This window comes from Schistocerca americana, chromosome 1 (assembly GCF_021461395.2).
Source record: "Schistocerca americana isolate TAMUIC-IGC-003095 chromosome 1, iqSchAmer2.1, whole genome shotgun sequence".
Taxonomy (NCBI): domain Eukaryota; kingdom Metazoa; phylum Arthropoda; class Insecta; order Orthoptera; family Acrididae; genus Schistocerca; species Schistocerca americana.
In genome coordinates this window covers 414,115,398-414,138,607 of record NC_060119.1, presented here as the reverse complement: position 1 = coordinate 414,138,607, position 23,210 = coordinate 414,115,398, and the positions used below count along the sequence as shown (strand labels likewise).

The window sequence follows — 23,210 nt, the reverse complement described above, 5'->3', positions numbered from 1 at the left end:
ATATTCCACCTGTAACAGTAGGATAAACCTGAGTATTCCACTGTAATGGAAAACCGCAATGCTATTTTCTTACGCTTTAGATACTGAGTTCTAGTGCTTCTAAATATAAGCTGTTACGCGAAGCAAAACAGAAATATCATAGAAAAGGAAATGGTAGAGTTGTTCGAGAACATTAAAGTGGGTAAACCATTATGATCGGCAAAGATATTGGATGAGGAACGATAGGTGGATGATAATACAAGCATTCAAGGGTAATGTATTATTTACGGCTCGCCGGCAGCTCTTCAGTGTAGTGAAGGTAAGCTGCTGTATGGATATATAGCATATCTGTAAAATCTGCGACCTAAATGACAAACATAACAAATATGTCGAAAACTCACCCTGTCAGAAACTAAATTTCCAAACTTCAAGCACAAAGTGAAAGAGATATGGGACAAACTTAAGAGAACGCAGAGAGAGCATGACGAAGCTGAATGTGCAATTGCGTAATGCTGTAGCACTGTAGGTGAGCGTTCCTCCGGACAGCAACTGGGAGTTGTAAGCTGTATATGGAGAGAAGCATGTGCTGTATTACTTTGCTGGGAGGATGTACATACTGCACCTACTCTGTTGCTGTGTTTCTTCGCACACTCTGGCGTCTTCAGCTGTAGAAACGACAGCTGTGTTTTAGACTTGTGAGAAAAATGGTTTAGGTTACGTCACCACGGTAAAAGCTTTTGACAATGTCAACGTTATACAGACATTGCAATTATCAGTGATAAAATACTAGAAGCGAAATGTTATCTGCAACAACTACACCAACCAAACGGCAGTTATAACAGTCGAAGGACATAAAGTTAAAATGATACTAAAAAGAAAGTGAAGCAGTATTATAGCCATCCCTCGTGTTTTCAAATTGTAATCTGAGAAGGAGCGAATGGAACAAAGGTGAAATGTTGGAAGGGAATTAAAACTGAGAGGGAAGAAATAAAAATAGTAACGTTAGTGGATGGCATTGTAATTCTGCCAGAGATAGCAAAGACATAAAACATCATTTAAATTCATACACCACAAACGATTACTTATAACGTGAGAGGTCAGTTGAACGGAATGGTTACTATCTTGAAAAGAGAATATAAGATGAACATCAACTAAAATAAAACAAGGACACTGGAATGTAGTCAAATTAAATCAGGTGCTACTAAGGTAATTAGGTTACGAACTGAGTCGCTGAAAATAACAGATTTTGTTTGCTATTCTGTCAGCAAAATAGCTGAAGATTCCCGGAATAGAGAGAATATAAAACGCAGTTCGGTAATAGTGAGGAAAGTGTTTCCGAAAAAGTTTGAGATTTTGACATGTAACATAAATTTCCTTAAAGTCGGTATTTTGTGATGATATTTGTCTTTAGTGTACCATTGTATGGAGTAAAACGTACACGACAAACACTGCAGACAAGAAGAAAATAAAAGCCACAGAAGAATTGAGAAAGATGGATTGATCAGCTATCTAATGAAGACATACTGAATCGAACTGAAGCTAAAATATCTTTATGGTGAAGTTAGGAAACGTACGATATTGCAGTGCTTGTATTGTCAAGAATGTTGCAAGCCACTGCGGCGGCTACAGCCGTTATAAAATGGAAGAAATGTATTCGCAGTTGTGTATACAATCAATCAGCAGCTGTGTAATGGAATGACGACAGTGAAAATTTGTGCTGGAACGGGACTCGAAGACATATTCCCGCTTTACTCTAATGGTCGCCGTAACCGTTTCGCGTATATGTGCGGGACTCACACCCAAACGCAGACTTCCGTATGTCGTCGTTCATGCGTCACAACCTGTTCTCGTACACACACATGTAATTTCTGTACAGGGCAGGACATTTTAATTGAAATTCGTTGCCCGGTATCTTCGGATAAGTACAATATTACAGTGCCTTTGTTTTTAAGAATAACGATGCAGTGTTCCTTCGGACGTGCATTACATAATCTGAGTAGGAGTAGAGATTGTGCCGCTGGAACGACGACGTATGGGAGTCGGGGTCTGGCCGTGAGTCGTGAGCGGGTAGCCAAAGCGCCTTAGGCGATCGCCCGCGTAAAGCGGTAAATCGGGCTTCGAGTCCTGATTGGGCACAAACTTTCACTGTCGTCATTCCCTAGTACAGCTGATACTTGTTCGCATTCGCAACTGCGAATGCGTTTCATGAAGAATGAAGGTTGACTGGGCTCATCCTAAGGCTTCAATAAATAACATTTTTGGTTTTATAGGAGAAGACCAAAACGTGACTTCATTACGAGTGACAGGTTTCAAATAGACTTGGTACAGTAGTTACCCAGATTCCAAGAGACGTGGAAAATATTCGCTGATGAGCCAAAACATTATAACCACATGCTTAATAACTTGGTAGCCCGTTTTGGAACGAAATACATCACTGGTTCTGACTTATCAAGGATCCGACAGTTTGTTAGTATGTTTGTGGGGGTATGTGGCATTAGATAGATGTCTAGGCACAGGTCATATAATTCTCGTAAATAAAGGGCCGCTGATTTACGTACGCGTTGATGGAGCCCGATAGCGACCCGGAAGTGTTGCATAGAATTTAAATTTACATCAGTCGAATTTGCTCGCTGAGACATGAACGTGAGTTAACTATAATGTTTCTCAAACCACTGTAGCACAGTTCTGGCTCTGAAACGCAGACAATTGTAATACCGAAAGATGACACCGCCATTGGGGAAGACATCAAGCTTGAAGTGATACAGGTGTTTCGCAGCTGTCAGTGTGTCTTAGATTACTAGGTCCCATGCAAGCACGGGGGAATGGCTCCCATAGCATAATATTGCTCCCACCAGCTTGCGTCCGTGGCGCTCTGCACGTTCCGAGCTGCCATTCACCTCGATGGCGGCGTTTGTGGAGACGGCCATCGACGTAGTGTAGTAAAGATGTTAGGTGGTTGGTTAATTCAGCGGAGAGGACCAACCAGAGAGCTCGTCTTTCCCGTCTGATTAGGGAAGGATGGGGAAGGAAGTCTTTCGTGCCCTTTCACAGGAACCATCCCGGCATTTACCTGAAGGGAAATCACGGAAAACCTAAACCAGGATGGCTGGACGCGGATCTGAACCGTCGACCTCCCAAATGCGAGTCCAGTGTGCTGTCCACTGCGCCACCTCGCTCGGTAGCAAAAATATGATTCACCCGAAGATACGACAAGTGTCCATTGATCGTCGGTCAAATCCTGATAGTCACGTGCCCACTGCAATCGTAGCTGACAATGTCGTTGCGTTAACATGTGAAGGATTGTCTGCTGCAGAGGTCAACGTTCAACAATGTACGATGAACGATGTGCTCCGAAACACTTGCTCCTGCATCAGTATTGTTCTCTTTCGGCAGAGACGCCACAGACCACCATCTATCCTATTTTATAGAACAGACAAGCCTCCGAGCCCCCCGTTCTGTGAACAGTCGTGGACGTTCAACCATTTGCGCGTAGTGGTAGTTTTACTGTCCTCCTACCTCCTTCCGTAGATGCTCACGACAGTAGCACGTGAACATTCGACTAGCTTCGCCGTTTACGAGATACTCGTTCACAGGCTGTGCATAATAATAATAATAATAATAATAATAACAATAATCTGCCCTTTGTTAAAATCGCTTATCTGAATGGATGTCTCCATTTGCAAACCAAATCTTCGCTAGGGTAATCCCCCGTCCGTGTCTGCTCCGCTTACATGCTTCTATTATCGCGTCACGTGGCCGCAACACCATCAGGCAACATCCAGAGTCGCGGTGGACAGTACTCAAAAAGTTTTGGGTGATAATGAAGACTAGCGGTGGAAGTTGCATTGAACTTACATGAGGTCAGATAAGAACAGCCAATTATCGATACTATCTTTCGACATCCTACTTTCTGCTATAATCGTTCTGACGACGACCCATTACCTCCTGATTTACGTGCCCTGTTTTCAGTCGGTCAGTTTCAACTTCTTTATTACTTCTCTGATTTCGAAAAAAGAGGTAATGGGAACCTTGTATTTAGATTTCAAGTAAGAATAGTACCAGAATTTAGTAAAATATTTATTCTGATATTATATTGTAAAGTTCGTGGAAACTTAAGTCCTCTCTGGCGAACTGAGAGAAATATTGCGTTGGCTTGAAATGACATTGAGCCCGCGGTGATGGTTACTTGTTTTGAAAATAGCTATCATGGAATTAAGCAAGTAGTCCATCGTACGGTCTGCAAACTCGATGGACGTGGAAAGTCGAGCTCTACTGCTCTGTGTTGATGTTGACTTCCTCGTGCCTAAAGGCAGACTGGGAACAGGTGTTGCTTTAGTAAATGGGGTGCGTCAGAGGAGACCATAGACGTTCAAGAACTTGGCTAGAAGACCTCCTTGCCAAGTGGCGGTGCTGCAGTGATCCCGGTAGCTACAAAGAAGGAGCCGGAGCGGAGGGGCGTCCTTTATCGGCAGCTGCTGCTGGCGTTGGCGACCGTCCTGTGGAAGGTTGTTTAGCTGTTGCACGATAACTCGCTCGCCACCTGCTGTGAAGAAGGTTGTGTCCGTGGAGCACCGTTTTTCATTTCAGAGATGAGATTTAATGGCCCCGTTTAAATTTAGTATGTGTTCTTACATGCTTTACCCAGCGGAATATTTTAATTTTCCAGTGGTTGTACTGATATTGACTTCCCTAAACAGTTCCGACGAAATCGTTATGTAAAATTATTCTAAAAACCTTCCCAACAGCACGAAATTCAATCGACACTCGAGCATCATCGTAGTGTTATGTAACCGCCGCAAGAAAAAATGCGGAGGTTACCATTTGCTTGTACGTGCTTTGCCTTTTTCAATCTCCTTCTTTGCTGACCTCCTTTGTGTACGTTCAATAACCCTTGTAGTCCTACTTGATGCGGGTCCCCCACACACTTGAGAAATGTTCTAGGTTGACTCTCACGAGTGTTTTGTGAGCAATCTCCTTTGCAGAATGATTGCTTTTCCCTAGTAATCTACAAGTGAACCGAAGTCTGTCATCTGCTTTGTCTCTTTGTCTATGACTGAGCCTATGCGATCGTTCCATTTCATTTCCCTACAAATTGTTATACTTATGTACTTGCATGCGTTAACAGATTCCATTTGTGACCCACTAACTAGGGTGCTACATTTTTCGTTGTGTGAAGCACAGAATTTTACATTTCTGGATATTTAAAGCGAGTCACCAATCTTCGCAGCACTTCTAAATCTTATAAAGATTCGACTAAATATTTGCGCAGCTTTCTTCAGACAGTAGTTCATTATAGTTAACCACATCATCTCCGAAAAGTCTTAGGTTGCTATTAATGTTGTCTGCAAGGTCATTAATGTAAAACATGTAGAGCAATGTTCCCATGGCGCACCCTCGAAGTTAATTCTACGTCAGTTGATGACGCATCATCCAAGATAACATGCTACGTCCTCTCTGTCAAAAAATCCTCAATCCAGTCCCTGACATGCAGTACGATTCAAACGCTTTTGGGAAGTCAAGAAATACGGCATTTAAACATCTTGGGGTTGAAGCTCTTCTGCTCATGTTTGCTTACAAATAGATTTGTTTTTGGAGTGTGTCCGCCTTGATCAGAATACAGTTTTTTTTTCAATTTCTTAGACCAGTTTCGCTAAAGTTTCAGCGACGCCAGTGTGTTTTTGTTTATTATTGATCTTCTTACCAGATACTGTGGAATTCTTGGATTTTTATATTATTAAATGTAGTTGTTTTGAGTTACAGTTAGTCGCTTTTTCTAGTTTCCGCATCATCTTCACTGTAGAGGCCTCTGAAACAACTGCATTAAATAACATAAAATCCCAGGAATTCCACAGCATGCCGTAAAAAGAAAATATAAAAAAAACACTGATGATGCAGTTATTTCAGCGAAAAATGTCTGGAAAATAAAAAGAACAAGAAAAATTGTGTTTTGTTCAAGGCGGATCCTCTCCAAAAACAAATACTCCATTTACCTGGCTGCATGGTTTTAGGATGTATTGTGAAAAAAAGTGCGAGATCGGTTTCAGATAATCGATGTTTTCGAAACACACGCTTGCCCGATGCGACAGAAGATGGCTTACGCCGTCAGCGAATAAGTCTGCTGTCGGATCGGCGGGCTCGACCGTAAACTAGTTCGGCAGGCGGCGGAAAAGCGCGGAGTGGACCAGCCAGGCCTTGGAAAGCGCGCGCAACCACGCCGCCTACGGCGCCTGCCGCTGCCGTACAAGTCGTGCCCGCTCGTGCACGTAGGACGGACACCGCGTTATGTGGCTGGGGGCGGCATCCCACCCTCGTCGTTCTGCCGCTTCTCTGTCTGCCACTAGGAAACTTTCGAATGTCGCATGAGTAACAACTGTGGGGAAATGACAGCGGTATCACTGACCAACCGTTTATTACTGTTATTGGGGAAAAAAGAAATTTCTATCATCGCTGGACTAAAAGAAGTGATCGCTAAATAGGACACATCCTGAAGCACCAAGCAGTCTTCAGTTTGGTAATGGAGGAGACAAAAGTCATGAGATAGCGGTACATTCTGACATCGTGTCGGACCCCCTTTTGCCCGGCGTAGTGCAGTAACTCGACTTGCCATGGATTCAACAATGTGTTGGAAGTATCCTGCAGAAATATTGAACAATGCTGCCTCTACAGCCGTCGATAATTGCGGAAATGTTGTCGGTGATGTCCCACAAATATTCGATGATATTCGTGTCGGGCGACCTGGGTGGCCAAATCATTCGCCCGAATTGTCCAAAATTTTCGTCAAATCTATCGCTAACAATTTTGGCCCGGTGACATGACATCGTTTTATTCGGAAGATGAAGTCTGTGAATGGCTGCAAATCTTCTCCAAGCAGCCAAACATAACCATTTTCAGTCAGTGATCGGTTCAGTTGGACCAGAGGACCGAGTTCATTCCGTGTAAACACAGCCCACACCTTATGCAGCCGCCACCAGCTTGCACAGTGCCTTCTTGACAACTTGGGTCCATGGATTCGTGGGATCTGCGCTATACTCGAACCCTACCATCAGCTATTACCAACTGAAATCGGCAGTCATGTGATCAGGCCACGGTTTACCAGTCGTTAAGGGTCCAACCGACATGGTCATGAGCCTAGGAGAGGCACTGCAGGCGCGTCAGTGGTCTGCTGCCACAGTCCATTAAAGCCACATTTCGCCCCACTGTCCTAACGGATATGTTAATCGTACGTTCCACATTTCTGCAGTTATTTCAATGTTGCTTGTCTGGTAGCACTGACAGCTCTACGCGAACGCCGCTGATCTCGGTCGTTAAGTGAAGATCGTCGATCACTGCGTTGTCCATGATGAAAGCTAATACTTGAAATTTAGTATTCTAGACACACTGTTGACACTGTGGATAGCGAAATATTGAATTCCCTAACGATTTTCGAAACGGAATGTCCCATGCATCTAGCTCCAACTACCATTCCACGTTCAGAGTCCGTTAATTCCCGTCGTGCGGCCATAATCTCGTGAGAAACCTTTTCACGTGAATCACCTGAGTTCTAATGACAGCTTCGTCAATGTGCTACGCTTTTATACGTTGTATACGCGACATTATGCCATGTGTATATGTTCATATCGCTATCCCATTACTTTTGTCACCTCAGTGTGTAGTAAGGAGGTTCAAATGGATGTAGGTTGTAGTCGCCATGCAAGCGCACGGCGCTTGCACAGGATAGACTAGCGTGGAGAGCTGCCTCAAACCAGTCTACCTGTCAACGGTACTGAAGATCACGACGACAGCTCGGCAACACATTCGGAACCATAACGTTTGACAATCTGGAGGGGGAAATTCCCCGGAAAGCGCAGGCTAACAAAGGGAACTCCCTATCGCACCCCCTCAGATTTACTGGCAAGAGGGCGCAGTGGACAGCCCGTCGAAAACTGAACACAGATCAAGCATGAAAACAGGAAGAAAGTGCACTGAACTGTGAAAAAAAAGCAAGATAGAAACAGTGATTTGCCCAATCAGAGGAAGTGCAGCATAGAGCAGCGTAAGTAATCGATGGCGTCGTAGTTAAGTGATTACGGTGCCAAGCGGGCGAGCCGTGTTCAGAACTCCTTCGTGCCAATCTTTTTTTCCGGTTGTTCGGTGTATTCAGATTTGTGTATGTGTCGTACTGTAATGCCCGTTTGCAACAACGAGGTGTAAAGGAGGATTACAACGCGACAAGCCAACCGAATCTCCACCGGAAAACACGTCTGGTGTGTCTTACACGGTATTAGTGACTACGTGTGTCTCATGATAAGAATTTGTCATCGACGCATCTAGCTTGTACGCCTGGTTAGTAAGTGAGATATGCCTCCTTGCCCGATTTAGGTGTTGGTATGAATGGGATTGTTATCATTGCCAAGACAATAATAGAAACATAATAGCTTATCACATAAGCCGCAGCAAATGAATGCAACAGTTTCACAATCATACAGTTCCTCTGTGCTCTCTCAAAACATATTTTTAACACGGTTTTGAAGTTGCGTTCCGTTACGGAAGTTTTGACTCTTGAATTCCTTTGTTGTGACATAGTTTTAAACGTTTATTTGTTGTTTTTATTTCTGTGAGACGTCTATGTGGTATTCCGTCTGCTCTTTCTATTCGTCACATTTACTTGCGACGGTGATGTATTTTTACCACATGACTCATATTCTGTAACCAGTATGAGAGCTGCGAAGACTACATGAAGAGAACAAATATTTGAATGATGGACGGTCAGTTCATGATGCTGAGGAAAAATAGAATTAAAAAAAAAAAAAAAAGCACGAGTGAGTACTGAATCCGGTGTATCCGCTTTGCAGTCTAACACCGTGACCACTTAATCACGACGGCGTGGCTCTTCCACATCGCTCGATATTGCACTTATTAGGCTTGAACCGTTCACTATTTCTGTTTTGCTTTTTTTTTACAGTCCAGCACACCTTCTTCCTGTTTTCATGCTTGATCTGTATTCAGTTTTTGTCAGGCTATCCACTGGGCACTGTGCACCACTAAATCTGAGGGGGGTGCGATGGGAAGTTTCCCTTGTAAGTATGAATCGGTGCGATGGGAAGTTTCCCTTGTAAGTATGAATCGCCGTTCCACAGAAAAATCGTGCGAGAAAGATCTATTATCGCCAACTTTGTGACTACTTCAATGACGGCAAGTTTGTACTATACTGCAGCTAGCTAATTAATGAAACACGTAAGTTTTGTTGTCTTGCGTGTCTTTTAACTCTTCTGGACAGAGAGAAAAAAAAAGATTGCGTTGGACATCCAATTTCACACATTTCGCAGTGTATATAACCAGGAGCGTTTGGAAACAGCCAAGTGCCTTTGTTTTTTAGTGTGTGGGAATGTGGCGTTTGATATCTGTGTAGCGACTAATACAAATAGTCAGTCGATTGCTTATTTGTAAGATGCTACAGCGTGGTTTTTCTTTTTCAAATCGTTCCTGTGGGGTTTTGTGATTGCTTCTCGACTTTCGACGTATGGTAGATCAGACAATGAATTGATGAATGTAACCTCGGTCACTTGATGGCGATTTTTACTAATGCAGTCGATTTGTACCTTGACGACAATGACTGCTCCTTCCACATTTGTGTCAGTCGGTAAAGTGCAGCAACAGTCGGAGGTAGCTTTTGTTGCCTAGTGATTAGATTGAATGTCACACTAGTCATATTGAAGTGATGGTGTCACTGCGTAACAAACGTGGACAGTAATTTAGATAGAAGAAATGACAGCATAGTCAAGAAAGAGGAAGAGAATAGTGACCACTTTTGTTGGATTGTGTGTATGCTTTCGTGAATCATTTCATTTTAGTGCAGGAAAGAGCTCGATGGCATCGTATTGACAAACCGTCCAACATTTGCCATACTTCTCCGAACTAAGCGATCTCGTAACCCAGTCAGTAAAAAGTTTTGGACTTGGTTAATAAAAAAATAGAGAAGCGTTAAGATGGTGGTTTCAGTGCTTCATGTGTTCTGAATACTCTCTCGCACAGAACGTTCAGACAACTATGTGAAACTGTCAGAAGTTCTTCTTTGAGATGTTGTTCAATTGGCGCATCACATTTGCACCTTCTTCGCTCTTGGCGGACCGAAAGACCCTATCTGCACTTTGTCGTTTTGTGGTATTTGCGTACTGATAACACCAAGTCTCGTCACCTGTGATGATTTTTTCAGAAAATCATAGGCCTTGTTTTTCATTTCAGTCGAGTCACGGTAGGCGTCCAGGTGTCCTTGTTTTTGTTCTGGAGATAGCCTGTGCAGGAAAAACTATGCTCACACTTTTCTCTTTTTCAAGGCGTTCTGGAGAATGTCTTGAACACGTGATTTAGAGACGTTCAGTTCGTTTCTCCATTGCGATTTGTGGCACAACGACGTTGAAGTACTACGGCTGCAGGTCCACTACGCCATGAGTTATACGTTTCGTTATCACAGTTAATCTTGTTTAAAATTCCACTTTCAGCTTCCCAAAACTAATAGCTAACCATGGCAGTGATAACAACAGACGACCAACATAATATCACCTAGTGCACGGATCGGTGAGAAACGCAACTGTACAGCATTTGCGACCAGGCACATGACAGTCGCCCTGGAACTGAACTCAACACTGCGTCAAACGCTGCGCTAGCGACAGTGCTGCTGGCTTCGTCTTCGAGGTTTTCAAATTCACGCGTTTCTTTTGTGACCAAGGCCGCCGAAATAAAAGGGACGATCGAGGTCTGTCGGTGCTCCCTCTCCTCTTGGCGCCCTAAGCCCGGACCTGTCCACGAATCGTGCCCCGTTCCAGTCTAATTGTGGTTGGGGAGGGGGAGACACACAGCATTGAAAAGAAAGCGATGACGTTTTCGCAACATCAACTACGCGACCTCAGTAGGAGACAGCGGCCGGAAATCGCACCGAAAGTCCGCCCACCAGGAAACAGGCTTCCGTAAAAGTCCTGCCTGAGCCAGCCACATTCCCGCTGAGCCGAGGGCGCGGAAGCGCGCCAGATCTCAAGGCAGTTCACCAGCAGACATAGTAACCGCGCAACTATCGGCTTGCCTTTTCCTTCTTGTGCTCTTTCTCCTCTCTTTGTAGTCCCAGTTCCTTAGTTTCAGCGTTTTATTTTTCAATGCTGTTTCTAGATTTGTGTCTGAGCAGAATGATGGTGTTCTAATGGGGTCTGAGCCGATTGGTAATCCCTATCTTAAATAATATAAAATTTATTCATCTGAAAGGCACTTTTTGTCAGGAACTATTGGGAACAAAATTTTGTAAAAAAACATGGCTTGTAGTTTTAACATTTCTAACCACGTTAACAGGAATATATCTGAAAATAGTGATTAGTTTTAAGATGATAATTAGTTTTGTAAAAAGTAAACATTAATAATCTGTCTACATTTTGTATATAGACAAGGCTTTAATTTTTTTGAGATTTACAAAATGGGACAACCTTTGTGTTAAAATATCCACAATATTCAAATTAGTATATCCTGTAATTTTGAACACATTCTGGCAAGTAAAAGCTGGGGGAAAGTGCACTTTATGCTTAAAAAATGCAACTTACGGGAAACAGCCATTAAAGTTGCCAGTGCATCCCAGCTCCTTAAAATGGATTGTCTTCATCCTCTTCCATTTCATCTTGCAGTGTCCTTTACCTGCTCCTCTGCATTGTCTTGTCCTTGTTTCAAGGTCTCTGACAGATCTATCAGGTGCCCTCACTTTTCTTTATGTAAATTCAACATTTGTTTCACTGTGAAGCGAGTAACAGTTTCTAGCAGGTAGCAGTCTTTTTCGGGGCTTCACACCTTGCAACATTTCCTTCAGTAAACGTTGCCATTGCATCAAAGACACCACAATACGGTGTACCAATTGACACAAACACTATCTTGGGAATTCTGGCTCGGATTACGTTGTTGCTGGATTCTTTAGGATTCTGGGTGCAACCATGAAGACATTTTTCAGTAATCTTACATGTGACAAATCTGTGAATGTTTCTTTCAATAACTCCACTATGGGAAAAGATATAGCTGGTTTGTGAATAAATTTTTGACCATTTTGCTGTTCTTTATTGTATTTGCACCATTAATCACTTTCTGGGGGCCATAGGCCATAAATCAGTTTATCGTCTGCTGAAGAGAAGTGAAACAAAACTGGTAATACAACTTATCACATTTCGCCTGATGGCCGTGATAGGTTCCCTGAGTCTGTTCTTACCATCTAACCCTCTGCCATCTTCTAATTTCTCTCCTTGTATGAAATTGTCAGTCCTCGCAGCCTCATACCCATTTGCTTTTATACATGAACTATGCACTCCAGTTTAGTGATAGTTACATTCTCTCCATGTGGCTTCGCTTCCACAGCTGCTTTTAAAGTTTTTAAATCCCCATCTCCTAAGTAACTGGCGAATCTTCAGCTGTTCACATTCTTGGAAAATGGTCATGCCCTTACCGTGTTTTTTGTTAAATTCTTTTTTTTTAAATGAATGAATAGTCCAGAATATATATATATATATATATATATATATATATATATATATATATATATATATATATTAGTGTGTTATATATCACTGGAAAGTGGAAATTCCATAGATTAAGATCAATGAAAAATTGGGAATTTTCTATATTTCATTGAGAACCGGACGAAATGATTTCCATTTACAGGTTTACGGAGTCAGTAGTGCCGTGCTGATATTGTAGTTGATTAGTTAGTAGACGCGTGAACTGCTACTGCTTAGTGTGCTAGATTTCCCGAACAAAAACAATTTTTTGAAGCTCTGGGACCGGCTACAAATAATGGATCAAGCCGGAGCTCGAACACTGAGCTGTCAACACGCAGTGCTCTACCTTGCAGTTCTCTGAGCAAACGTCACGGCAAGATGCTGAGGTTCATTGAACGGCCGCCTCTGTAATGCACGATTTTTCTTTGGCCATGAGTGTACTGAAAAACAATGTGTTATTCACGCGTGAAAACATAGCAGTGTAACTTATTATCGTAAGGTTTAGAACTTTTTCAGTGTGATCACGTAGTTTAACAAATGGAGAGGAGATAGGTACAGAATATATGCTCTCCAAATAGAGGCGATCAGAGTTGCGGCACCACGGTAGTGCAGTGGTCTTGTACTATTATAACTGGTATATCGGCCGTACGTGAGGAACTGTAGAGAAACATGTACGTGACAAGTGTTTAATCATCGGCGTGAGTGATAAATATATGCACCATTAAGTTTTGTTGTTGGTGTATACCTATATCTTGAATGATATCCTGATTCTCTTCCACACTCATTGATGATGTTTGTCATTAGCCGGGAAGGTAATCCGAAACGCGGTGTTTGGATTGTTCTTACTTGTGCTGATGATGGAAGCCGGTGCAGTATGTTTAGGAACATTCTCTTGGCCTACCGACAAGACTTCTTTGGTCCGTATAGGACTTAACGTCTGTCCCATCGTGAAATGTCAGAGAAGAGACTCGAGAGAAACATCCTGTCAAATCTATTACTGCGTGTTTAAAAAATTTGAAGCTGTATTAGAAATGATGTAAGATGTTTCTCTGGAAGAACATCATATGGTTTGTCATGGTTTCTGCTCCTGTGCGACGAACAAATCACTATCAACAACACTGCATGCCCTCGCTTTATTCGTAACAGCCGAGGGGCTTGTGATTTAATCAATGGCCCAGAAATGTAGTCCGGTGGTCGGGAACGGAACACTGATATCTGCCCTCCCCACTTTGTCCAAATGCAAATTACGAAAATCCTTTCAATTATTTGCATTGGAACAGGCTCGCTCTGCGGCAGTGAATAGGGTACTGCAACAGTTTAATAATTTCGCATAATTGAAAGATCATTGTAAAGGAGTGAGAGAGGTGGTCGAGGAAAAAAAGGTATTCTGGATTTTTGTCATCTCGTCGACACAGAGATGGAGCGTCATTTCGGATTTAATAGGAATTGGGAAGGAAATCAGCTTCAGTCGAATATCCCGGATATTTGCATGAAATGAAGTACCGAAACCACAGAATAACCAAACCAAACCAAGGATTTGAATTCCAGTCCTTCCGGATATAAGACCTATCTCTGTCTCGGTTCTAATACCGACGCGATCGGCTGCTGAAGCGGGATTAGCTGCGGTTGCCAATGTGCGACATGGGCAAGTGAAGTAAAGTGAGCTCGTGTAGTGCCGGCGGGCGTGCGTTAGCCGCGGCGTCTCCCGTCGGAATGAGTGCCGAAGGGTCTTGTCGCGGAATGCCGGTGTGCGCCGGCCGCCATATTAGGCGTCGCAGCCGCCGTCCCACACATGGGACGGCTGCGCTGAATAAGGCCGAGCGGGGCCCCTACCCAGGCGACGCTCCCCCCTCCTCCGCCTCCTCCCCCACCCGCACACGCGGAGGCGGCAGGCGTCGGCGTCGCGACGGGCGCGCGCTCAGTGCCGGCAGAACCTGCGCCCAGGGAGCATGGGTCGCGAGAACAGCAACAGGTCAGTGGGCGTGCGCCAGCTCTGGCGCTCCGTCGCCGCCGCCTTTAGGTAAACAAGCCAGCGTGGGCGGTCCCCGCGCGCTCTCTGCCTGCCCGTCTGTGCCTGCTCTCAGCTGTGCCTGCCCCTGAGCACTGTACCCCTCTCGCACGCGTGATTCTAAAGTGTTGCAGCAGTGATTGAGTGATTGTGTTGTGCGGAATCGTCGACGTCGCAGCTTGTCGTGCTACGCTGCACGTCGGTGTTTTGACGGTGTGTTTCTTAACAGTGAATCGTCTTTCTCTGTTGTACTGGTGCCACACAAATATTCCACAGACGTGCTGCTTGTCGCTAAATTGTGGTGTGGTTTTCATTAGTGAGGACAAACAGCAACACAGTGCGTCTTATTTTTCGAAGACACTCTTTCGAGTTAAGGCTGTAGAAAATTAGCCATCTGAAAAAAGCACATCTCCGTGTTCCACACGTTTTTGATTACAGAAGGAAAAGTAGCACAGTCTCGGCTCTATTCGGTGATGCATGTAGCGAATATTTTTATACATCGGTAGTGTATTCATAATCAGCGAAATATTTCCCGACATGGCAGTGAGATATTATTCACACTTCATTCTCTGTGCCGTACACTATTCGAAGATGTATCTGTTTTAGTACTTTATATAAGTGCCGTGTGCATAGATCTTCATCTGTAATTCGCGAACTACTGTGCGGTGTTTGTAGAAATTTCATAGTAAGTCATTATTATTATTATTATTATTATTATTATTGTCATTGTCTCCCTACCCCCCCCCCCCTTCTTCCCACCCTCCTACACCCTTTTGTGGCAGTCATGGTTGGTGAGCGGAAATGACTGTCCATATGCGTCCTTAGAAATCTGAATTTCTCTACTTTTTCTGTCCTCGTAAGTACATGAGAATGTACTTGGTCACGAACCTGAGTAATGCGATGTCTTATTTTTACTGTTTTAATTCTGGGTATTGAATTTCGAGTGAAACGAGGCCATATCTTAGGCTGTACGTTACAGTACCCAGAAAGTCGCAGCCTAAATCCATTCCACGGCTTGACAGTTTCTTTCTTGCCTTCATATATAGCGAGCAGTAGTAAACACTTCGAGTGTGTGGAAGCCTCCTAAAAGGTTTCGTTAACGCTGCGATCGCGATTTTTGCATATAGAGTTCTGTTCTGTTGCTCAGTGATAGTAGTCTTAGCACGTGTTACGACGAGCTTGATGGGATAGTGCGTGAAGGACGAATCGGCTATCCTTTGGCGCTCAGCTTTTCAAAAATCGTTCGTCTTGTTGTTATCACCTGGTGTTGAGATTAGTTGCTGTACATTTTTTAGCAATTTTGCATGTCTTCAGTGTTAATTGGAATGACATTTATAAAGATTGATACTGCAGATTCCAAGGTACACAACCTGTGGAATTGAATTACTGGTGGCTCGTCGGCTTCTCACCATCGGGCGATAGCGCAGGCGCCAACCACCAGCAGCTTTCACCGTCATGTGGAAAATTAGATATTTTAATAATCATGAACGGCATACTAATCAGTCAAACTTAGCATATACAGAGTAACATTTTCAAGTTGTAGTTCCAAAGTAGCTAAGCTGATGTAGCGAAGAAATATTTGAGTGATATCAATTTTATCTCTGTCGAAGGGTAAGGAAAAGACACTGCACCAAGTTGTGTAGAGGCGATCACAGTGTAGAAGTAGCACTCAAAAACTAACACGCGCATTAAGGATCCAGGAGTTTTTGGATGTGATCCCGCGATTCATTAATCGTGATTGGAAAAACATTGTAAAATCTGATCCGCCCAGATGCATCAGATTTCTACCTCTAAATGCAGCGCACACGTGTTTTCTGTTGGGCAAGTAGTGGAAGACGTTTTGGCGAAGAGGTGTTTCACTTTTCTGATGACAGGTGAAACGGAAGTAGATGGTCTACAGCTTATAAAAATGCATAGATAGTGAACAGTAATCTTTTTTGATGGTGATAGGATCGATGAAAGAGGACAGAAACGAAAGAATGTTTTAGATTCCATAGAAAGCTACTGATTTATTCATGCTCTTGATTGGTAATTCGGTACGAATAATTAAATGACGAATAGTCATTTATTTATTTTTTCAACCTATGAACGTGGACAAGTCGCCTGCAAGTATTCATGTTACACAGAACTTTTTAGAATTTTAGCTTTTGTAATCACTGCCAACTTGGCCTTCTCCTAATGTCGGGGTAATTAATTGTTTGCCTGTAAATGGGAGAGAGTCGCATTGTTCGGAATTTCCGTATTACTGTGTCGTATTCAATTTTGTCTCCGACATGTAATATGTACAGTGTTCCTGAAACCAAGAGGTGAACGCAAGTGATCCATCGTTGCACTGCTTTACAGAATATGGAGAGCGACGGTTCAAACCCACGTCCGGCTCTGGATTTTGAGAAACACTCGGGTGCTTATAAATTTTAGTTAGCGTCGTCTCCCATGATCGACATTTGGACTAATACCTCCAGTTTCTGCACTAACATTTTTGACTCAGCATTGAAGTTGGCTCCCGTAGGGTAGAGACGAGGAGGGCATAACAATGAGGAATGCTTGGGATTGTCATCTGCCGGAGCCGCCATCTCTGTCGAGCTCTTCATTGTTGTTTGAAGATGTTGCGTACGTGCAAGTCGAGTTATTGCGGTAGAAAATTTTTAGCCTGGGAGACAAACATCGCGCACGGCGTTCCAGGTTCTCGCGGTGTGGCCACAAATTGACAGCTTTAGTCGACTGCCGCCGATTATTTATAGAGGTGCGCTAAGGCGGCGGTGGGTGGGGTCCGCTACCAGCCGTGGCGCTGTAGAGAGCTGGCCGCGCGCGAAGTGCAATTATACAGCTGCCGGTGCTGGGCTTGAGCGCGACTCCGACACCTCTAGCAGTTGACGTCACAACTCTAGAAATCTCGGGCTTTGCTCGAGCTTTCGACTTCTACTGGTTCTGTCCCCGCGTCGTTCCCAAAGGCTGTTCGTGTGCTGTGGATTTAAATAACAAAATTAATTTTGTACCGTAGACTGCAATATCTTTTAATGGAGCATATCATCTGTAAACAGCAACAAATAAATGAATAAGGAATATGCACCGGGCCCAACGAGATATACGGGCCCTGCAACGAACGCATGGGCCTCGTCCACGATCGAGTGATATATGCTGATACTACTCCACGACTGATCACGCCACTAAAATTGAAATCGCGATCGCAGTTTACAGCCATTCTAAAGTGACGTATGTGGTTTATTAGCCATTCAATTCTTGCTTCATTTTTCTCCTTGTTTCACCTCAGCGTTACCATCTTGTTTTCAGTCTGATTAGTTAGTTAGTAACAGATTCCATAAATCATTTGAATTATTCTTTTATTGAAATGATGTGAAACAAATCAGTAACTGGTAGTTTTCTTGTACTTCATTCTAGTATGTGATCGGGAATCGAAATGCATATTTGCGAACCGATAACCAATTAAAACATTATGCAATGTTTTTGATGGACAACACTTTTGCCTTTGGATGTGAGCTTTACTAAAAAATTACCATAAAGGTTTGTGTATCCATACACAACATATGATAAATCTTCTTGCAAATTAGCGTAAATACAACAGGAGTTTGGGAGCTGGTATGACTTAATAGTGTTTCCTTCTGTGTCCGACGAAATTATCAGATTTCAAGCGGAGCTGCAACTTGTTTTTTAGGTTCGTTCGTAGTTGCTTGCAGTCTCACTGTGCGAGCCAAACGTCACGTGACTGTTATGGTAGCCCATGCTGTTGAATCAAGTTTTGTGGTGTATTGGGGAATCTCGAGCTCGTTCAACACGAGTATCATTTGCCCAGTTGTGTACTCGACTTGCAATACTGTAAGCTCTGGCAGTTAGTACACATTGTCTTAATCGTTGCGGGAAGAAGAGCCTGTGAGAGAATGCACGATAAACCGCAATCGCAATAGGCTACAATCTGACCTTTATCAAAGTCGGAAACGTGATGGTACGCATTTCTCCTCCTTACACGAGGCATCACAAAAACGTTTCACCAGGCAATGCTGGTCCACTGCTGTTTGTGTATGAGAAATCGGTTGGAGACTTTCCTCATGTCAGCACGTTGTAGGTGTCGCCACCGGCGCCAACCTTGTGTGAATGCTCTGAAAAGCTAATCATTTGCATATCAGAGCATCTTCTTCCTGTCGGTTAAATTTCGCATCAGTAGCATGTCATCTTCGTGGTGTAGCAATTTTAATGGCCAGTACTGTATATGCTATCCCTTCATGTCTCTTATGTGCTCCCTAGGTGACAAATCAGGGGACTGGGAAGACCAGTCAAGAATCTGTATATTCCGCAAGGCATTTGTGGTATGAACTGCAGTGTGTTGTCTTTCGTTACTTCACTGCAATATCCCATCTGATATCCTGATCATGAAAGCAGAGCTTACCACTTTCCACTGATGAGCTTTGGACATTAAGTAAATAAGTCCTGTTATCATATCTAATAGCTCCACACACCATTATTCCAGGAATTGGAGAGATACGGGTCTTGAATGTTGCTGCTTCCTGTGACCTTTCACCTAATCGACTGTGGATACTTAGGCCTCAATCACTCTACCACAGACAGAAGTGACACTCAACACTGACCACCACTGAATGGTGCTCAGTGTCATAGTTGACCCTTGCTATACATCATGAAAGTATCTGTTACCTGTGGATGGTGTCATATTGTCATTTGTCTTTTCATCATAGCCAGGTGCGTAATCCATCAATATTGTTGCCCTGGATGGAACTGTACCTATTCTTCATGCCCTGATATCTTCCTGAGTGCATCTCACTACCACTCATTCTATTGTCATTACAGTATAATCTTTCAGTATGATGCTTCCATGTGCCTCATTCCAACAAGTCAAGCTTTCTCAACATATGAAAGCTGTTGATAAGTAGCATGCCAGCATCATGGGCATGCCATCTTGCTATCTCAACCTGAAAAAAACATTAGGCACTCCCAGTAGCCATCATGTACTCAAACCTTCCTTCATCTTTATGAATGAATGGCTTGTTTGTGCACTGAAAATAAGCTTGCATAAGGATGTCATTTTAACTAGAGTATCGGTTTGGTAGCATTGGTAAGGGTGTTCATAGTGTACTGCTTGCCATTTCTGTCTGTTTATATTTGGAGTTCGGATTCGAGGGACTCATTTAAAATTGTTAGATGTAAGTATGACATATGGAAAAATATTTGACATTTCTTGCAGATTGTATTTCTTGGGACTCTACTAATGATTTTTTGCTGGAGACCCTATCTGACAGGTGATAATATGAGAAGCAGCACTTGTGCATACTGATAAGTCAGTCAAAGGTCTTTGACTATGTCCTCTGTCAATGTTTAGTAGCAACAGTGGATGCGCTAAAAATAAAGAAAATAATTTGAGTGCCGGAATACATTTGCTATGAATGGTGCTTCATTGAGAAGCAGAACATATGGAATACATCTCCATCAGTCATTTGTTTGTTTTCTGCACAGTCACTTATGATGAGTGAATGACAAGGATATTTGTGGTGTAATACAAAAATATAAACTGCCAGATGTAGCACAAAGTTTAATGACTTTTTATTGAATACTGCTAGAAAACATTTTGGGTATCATGAATTGGTACTGCTATGTATGTTTTGTTTGTTTACTGAGACATTTATATGCATTATAGCTTTTTCAGGAATAAATTAGTACACTAATACTACAAAAGCGTGAATCAAATTTTGAAGACTTATCCTGTAAATAACAGACATAATCTTCATTTGAAGATTTATTTCCTTTCGACATGCTCAGTACAACAGTGCTGAGAATTGTTGATTTGCCATCTACCACTATAATCATTGCTAACAATATGTTATTTACAGCAGTAAATGGTTGTTGTTGTTGTTGTGGTCTTTAGTCCTGAGACTGGTTTGATGCAGCTCTCCATGCTACTCCATCCTGTGCAAGCTTCTTCATCTCCCAGTACCTACTGCAACCTACATCTTTCTGAATCTGTTTAGTGTATTCATCTCTTGGTCTCCCTCTGCAATTTTTAGCCTCCACGCTGCCCTCCAATACTAAATTGGTGATCCCTCGATGTCTCAGAACATGCCCTATCAACCGATCCCTTCTTCTAGTCTAGTTGTGCCACAAGCTCCACTTCTCCCCAATTCTATTCAATACCTCCGCATTAGTTACGTCATCTACCCATCTAATCTTCAGCATTCTTCTGTAGCACCACATTTCAAATGCTTCTATTCTCTTCTTTTCTAAGCTATTTATCGTCCACGTTTCACTTCCATACATGGCTACACTCCATACAAATACCTTCAGAAACGACTTCCTGACATTTAAATCTACACTCGATTTTAACAATTTTCTCTTCTTCAGAAACGCTTTCCTTGCCATTGCCAGTCTACATTTTATATCCTCTCTACTTCAACCATCATCAGTTATTTTGCTCCCCAAATAGCAAAACTCCTTTACTACTTTGAGTGACTCATTTCCTAATCTAATTCCCTCAGCATCACCCGACTTAATTCGACTACATTCCATTATCCTCGTTTTGCTTTTGTTGATGTTCATCTTATATCCTCCGTTCAACTGCTCTTCCAAGTCCTTTGCTGTCTCTGACAGAATTACAATGTCATCGGCGAACCTCAACATTTTCATTTCTTCTACATGGACTTTAATACCTACTCCGAATTTTTCTTTTGTTTCCTTTACTGCTTGCTCAATATACAGATTGAATAACATCGGGGAGAGGCTACAACCCTGTCTCACTCCTTTCCCAACCACTGCTTCCCTTTAATGCCCCCCGACTCTTATAACTGCTATCTGCTTTATGTGTTGTTGTTGTTGTTGTGGTCTTCAGTCCTGAGACTGGTTTGATGCAGCTCTCCATGCTACTCTATCCTGTGGAAGCTTCTTCATCTCCCAGTACCTACTGCAACCTACATCCTTCTGAATCTGTTTAGTGTATTCATCTCTTGGTCTCCCTTTACAATTTTTACCCTCCACGCTGCCCTCCAATACTAAATTGGTGATCCCTTTATGCCTCAGAACATGTCCTACCAACCGATCCCTTCTTCTAGTCAAGTTGTGCCACAAACTTCTCTTCTCCCCAATCCTATTCAATACCTCCTCATTAGTTATATGATCTACCCATCTAAATGGTTAAGAAGGGTAAAAAATTAGAATAAATTATTCAAATAGTTTTTGCTGTATTTTCGGAGGTGATATCTAAAATCTTTGCACTAGTACTTAACAGTTCTGTGGCATTCTGTGTGGCTGAAATGAGACTCATATATTTCAGGAAATGATGAATTAATAAGTATGTTGTGAAGCAAAGAAAAATCGATGCACAGGTTTAATCTTGGATGATTTGAAACATAACTCTATGAACTGAGTACTCAACACAAAGGCTTTAACTGACTCCTGTTGTCAAAGAATAATCATTATGAACAACACTGAAAAAGTGTTACACATCAAGAGAAAGGTACAAACACAGAGCAATGTCATCATTGTGTTCAGTAGTAATGCAATTAAAAATGTTAAACAGTAAGTAAATATAAAGGGAACAAACCAAAAACATAACACTAAACTTTTTAAAAAATAGTGTGTATGTAATAAGTTAAATTAAGTCTCAAGAAAATAAAATTAGTATGTGACAAGAGTGCTGCCTTAGTCCCATGTCCTCCACTTACAAAACAGACAAAAACTTAATCTGTTGGAAGCCTTGGAAATCAACAAACAATCTGGCCCACAGTCCTGATTTAATATTGAATGACCAAACACAGCTTAATACTTCCTCTCTTCTAAATTTCAGTTAATTCTCTATTCCCTTATTCCCTATTTTTCCAATATCTGTTTATTTATTTACTTTGATTCTGTGTGCTTCATATGTTACGTTGCTACTATTGCCAGCGCTGCATTTTATTCTTGTTTCTCTATCACCTCCTGTATGTAATACCTCTTCAAGCTATTCTTCAGCACTCTTGTCATATGATAATTTTACTATATCGGGACTGTTAATTTAATTTATATAGGCACTGTTTTTTAGTTTAGTTTTAATATTTTTCTGGTTCATTCCCTATAAATTTTTTTACTATTTAAGTTTAACATTTTTTGTCCACCTCCACTGCCCTGTGACTTGCATGTCTGGCTGCTATGTGGAGGAACCAGGTTTGATTTCTGGTACTGTGAGGGACTTTTCCATGGCAGGAGGACTGGAATGAGGTGCACTCAGCCTTGTGATGAACATAGAGGAGCTACTTGAGTGAGAAGTAGCAGCTCCAAGATCTACAAAGCCGACGACAATTGTGAGAGAAATATGCAGCTCCTGCCCTTCAGTATCGCATCTGCATGACACCTCAAGGCAGAGGCATTTGGTGGGTTGTGATTGAGCCATAGGGGCCAGAGTACGGATCTGATTTTGCTTTTAACATTTTTAATCACATTACTACTTTACTGTCAAGGACGACATTTTATTCTGTTCTGTTAACCAGTCAAATTCTAATGATAGCCTTATAAGCTGAAAACCAACTAACAAAAATAAATTACTCCTGTAGGACATACACAGTATTGTGCTTTTCATTTATAGTTATGAAGTTATTCTACCAAGAAGTGATGGAAGAATCAGTTTACATGATGGAAATACCATTTAAAAGATTGTGAATTTATCATATAGAGTCTCTTTGGGACTGAGGTGCATATATCAGTATTTTCTGATGTAGTGAAGCTGGCCGTTTACC

The 23,210-nt window shown here is 42.4% G+C and overlaps 1 protein-coding gene across 4 annotated transcripts in view; it reads left to right on the top strand.

Annotated features, from left to right (window-relative positions):
* The window catches only part of LOC124602126 (flocculation protein FLO11), a 616,796-nt gene that overhangs the window by 569,406 nt on the left and 24,180 nt on the right, over positions 1-23,210 (top strand). Inside the window, exon 1 of one of the 4 annotated variants that reach the window (XM_047136301.1) lies at positions 14,404-14,448. The exons of 2 other annotated variants lie outside the window; for them this stretch is intronic. In XM_047136301.1, the coding sequence (XP_046992257.1) occupies positions 14,426-14,448 (23 nt within the window). In that variant the 5' untranslated portion in view covers positions 14,404-14,425. Of the gene's footprint in view, positions 1-14,403; positions 14,497-23,210 lie in introns of those variants that run through there. One more of the 4 variants, XM_047136300.1, reaches the window with a different exon arrangement.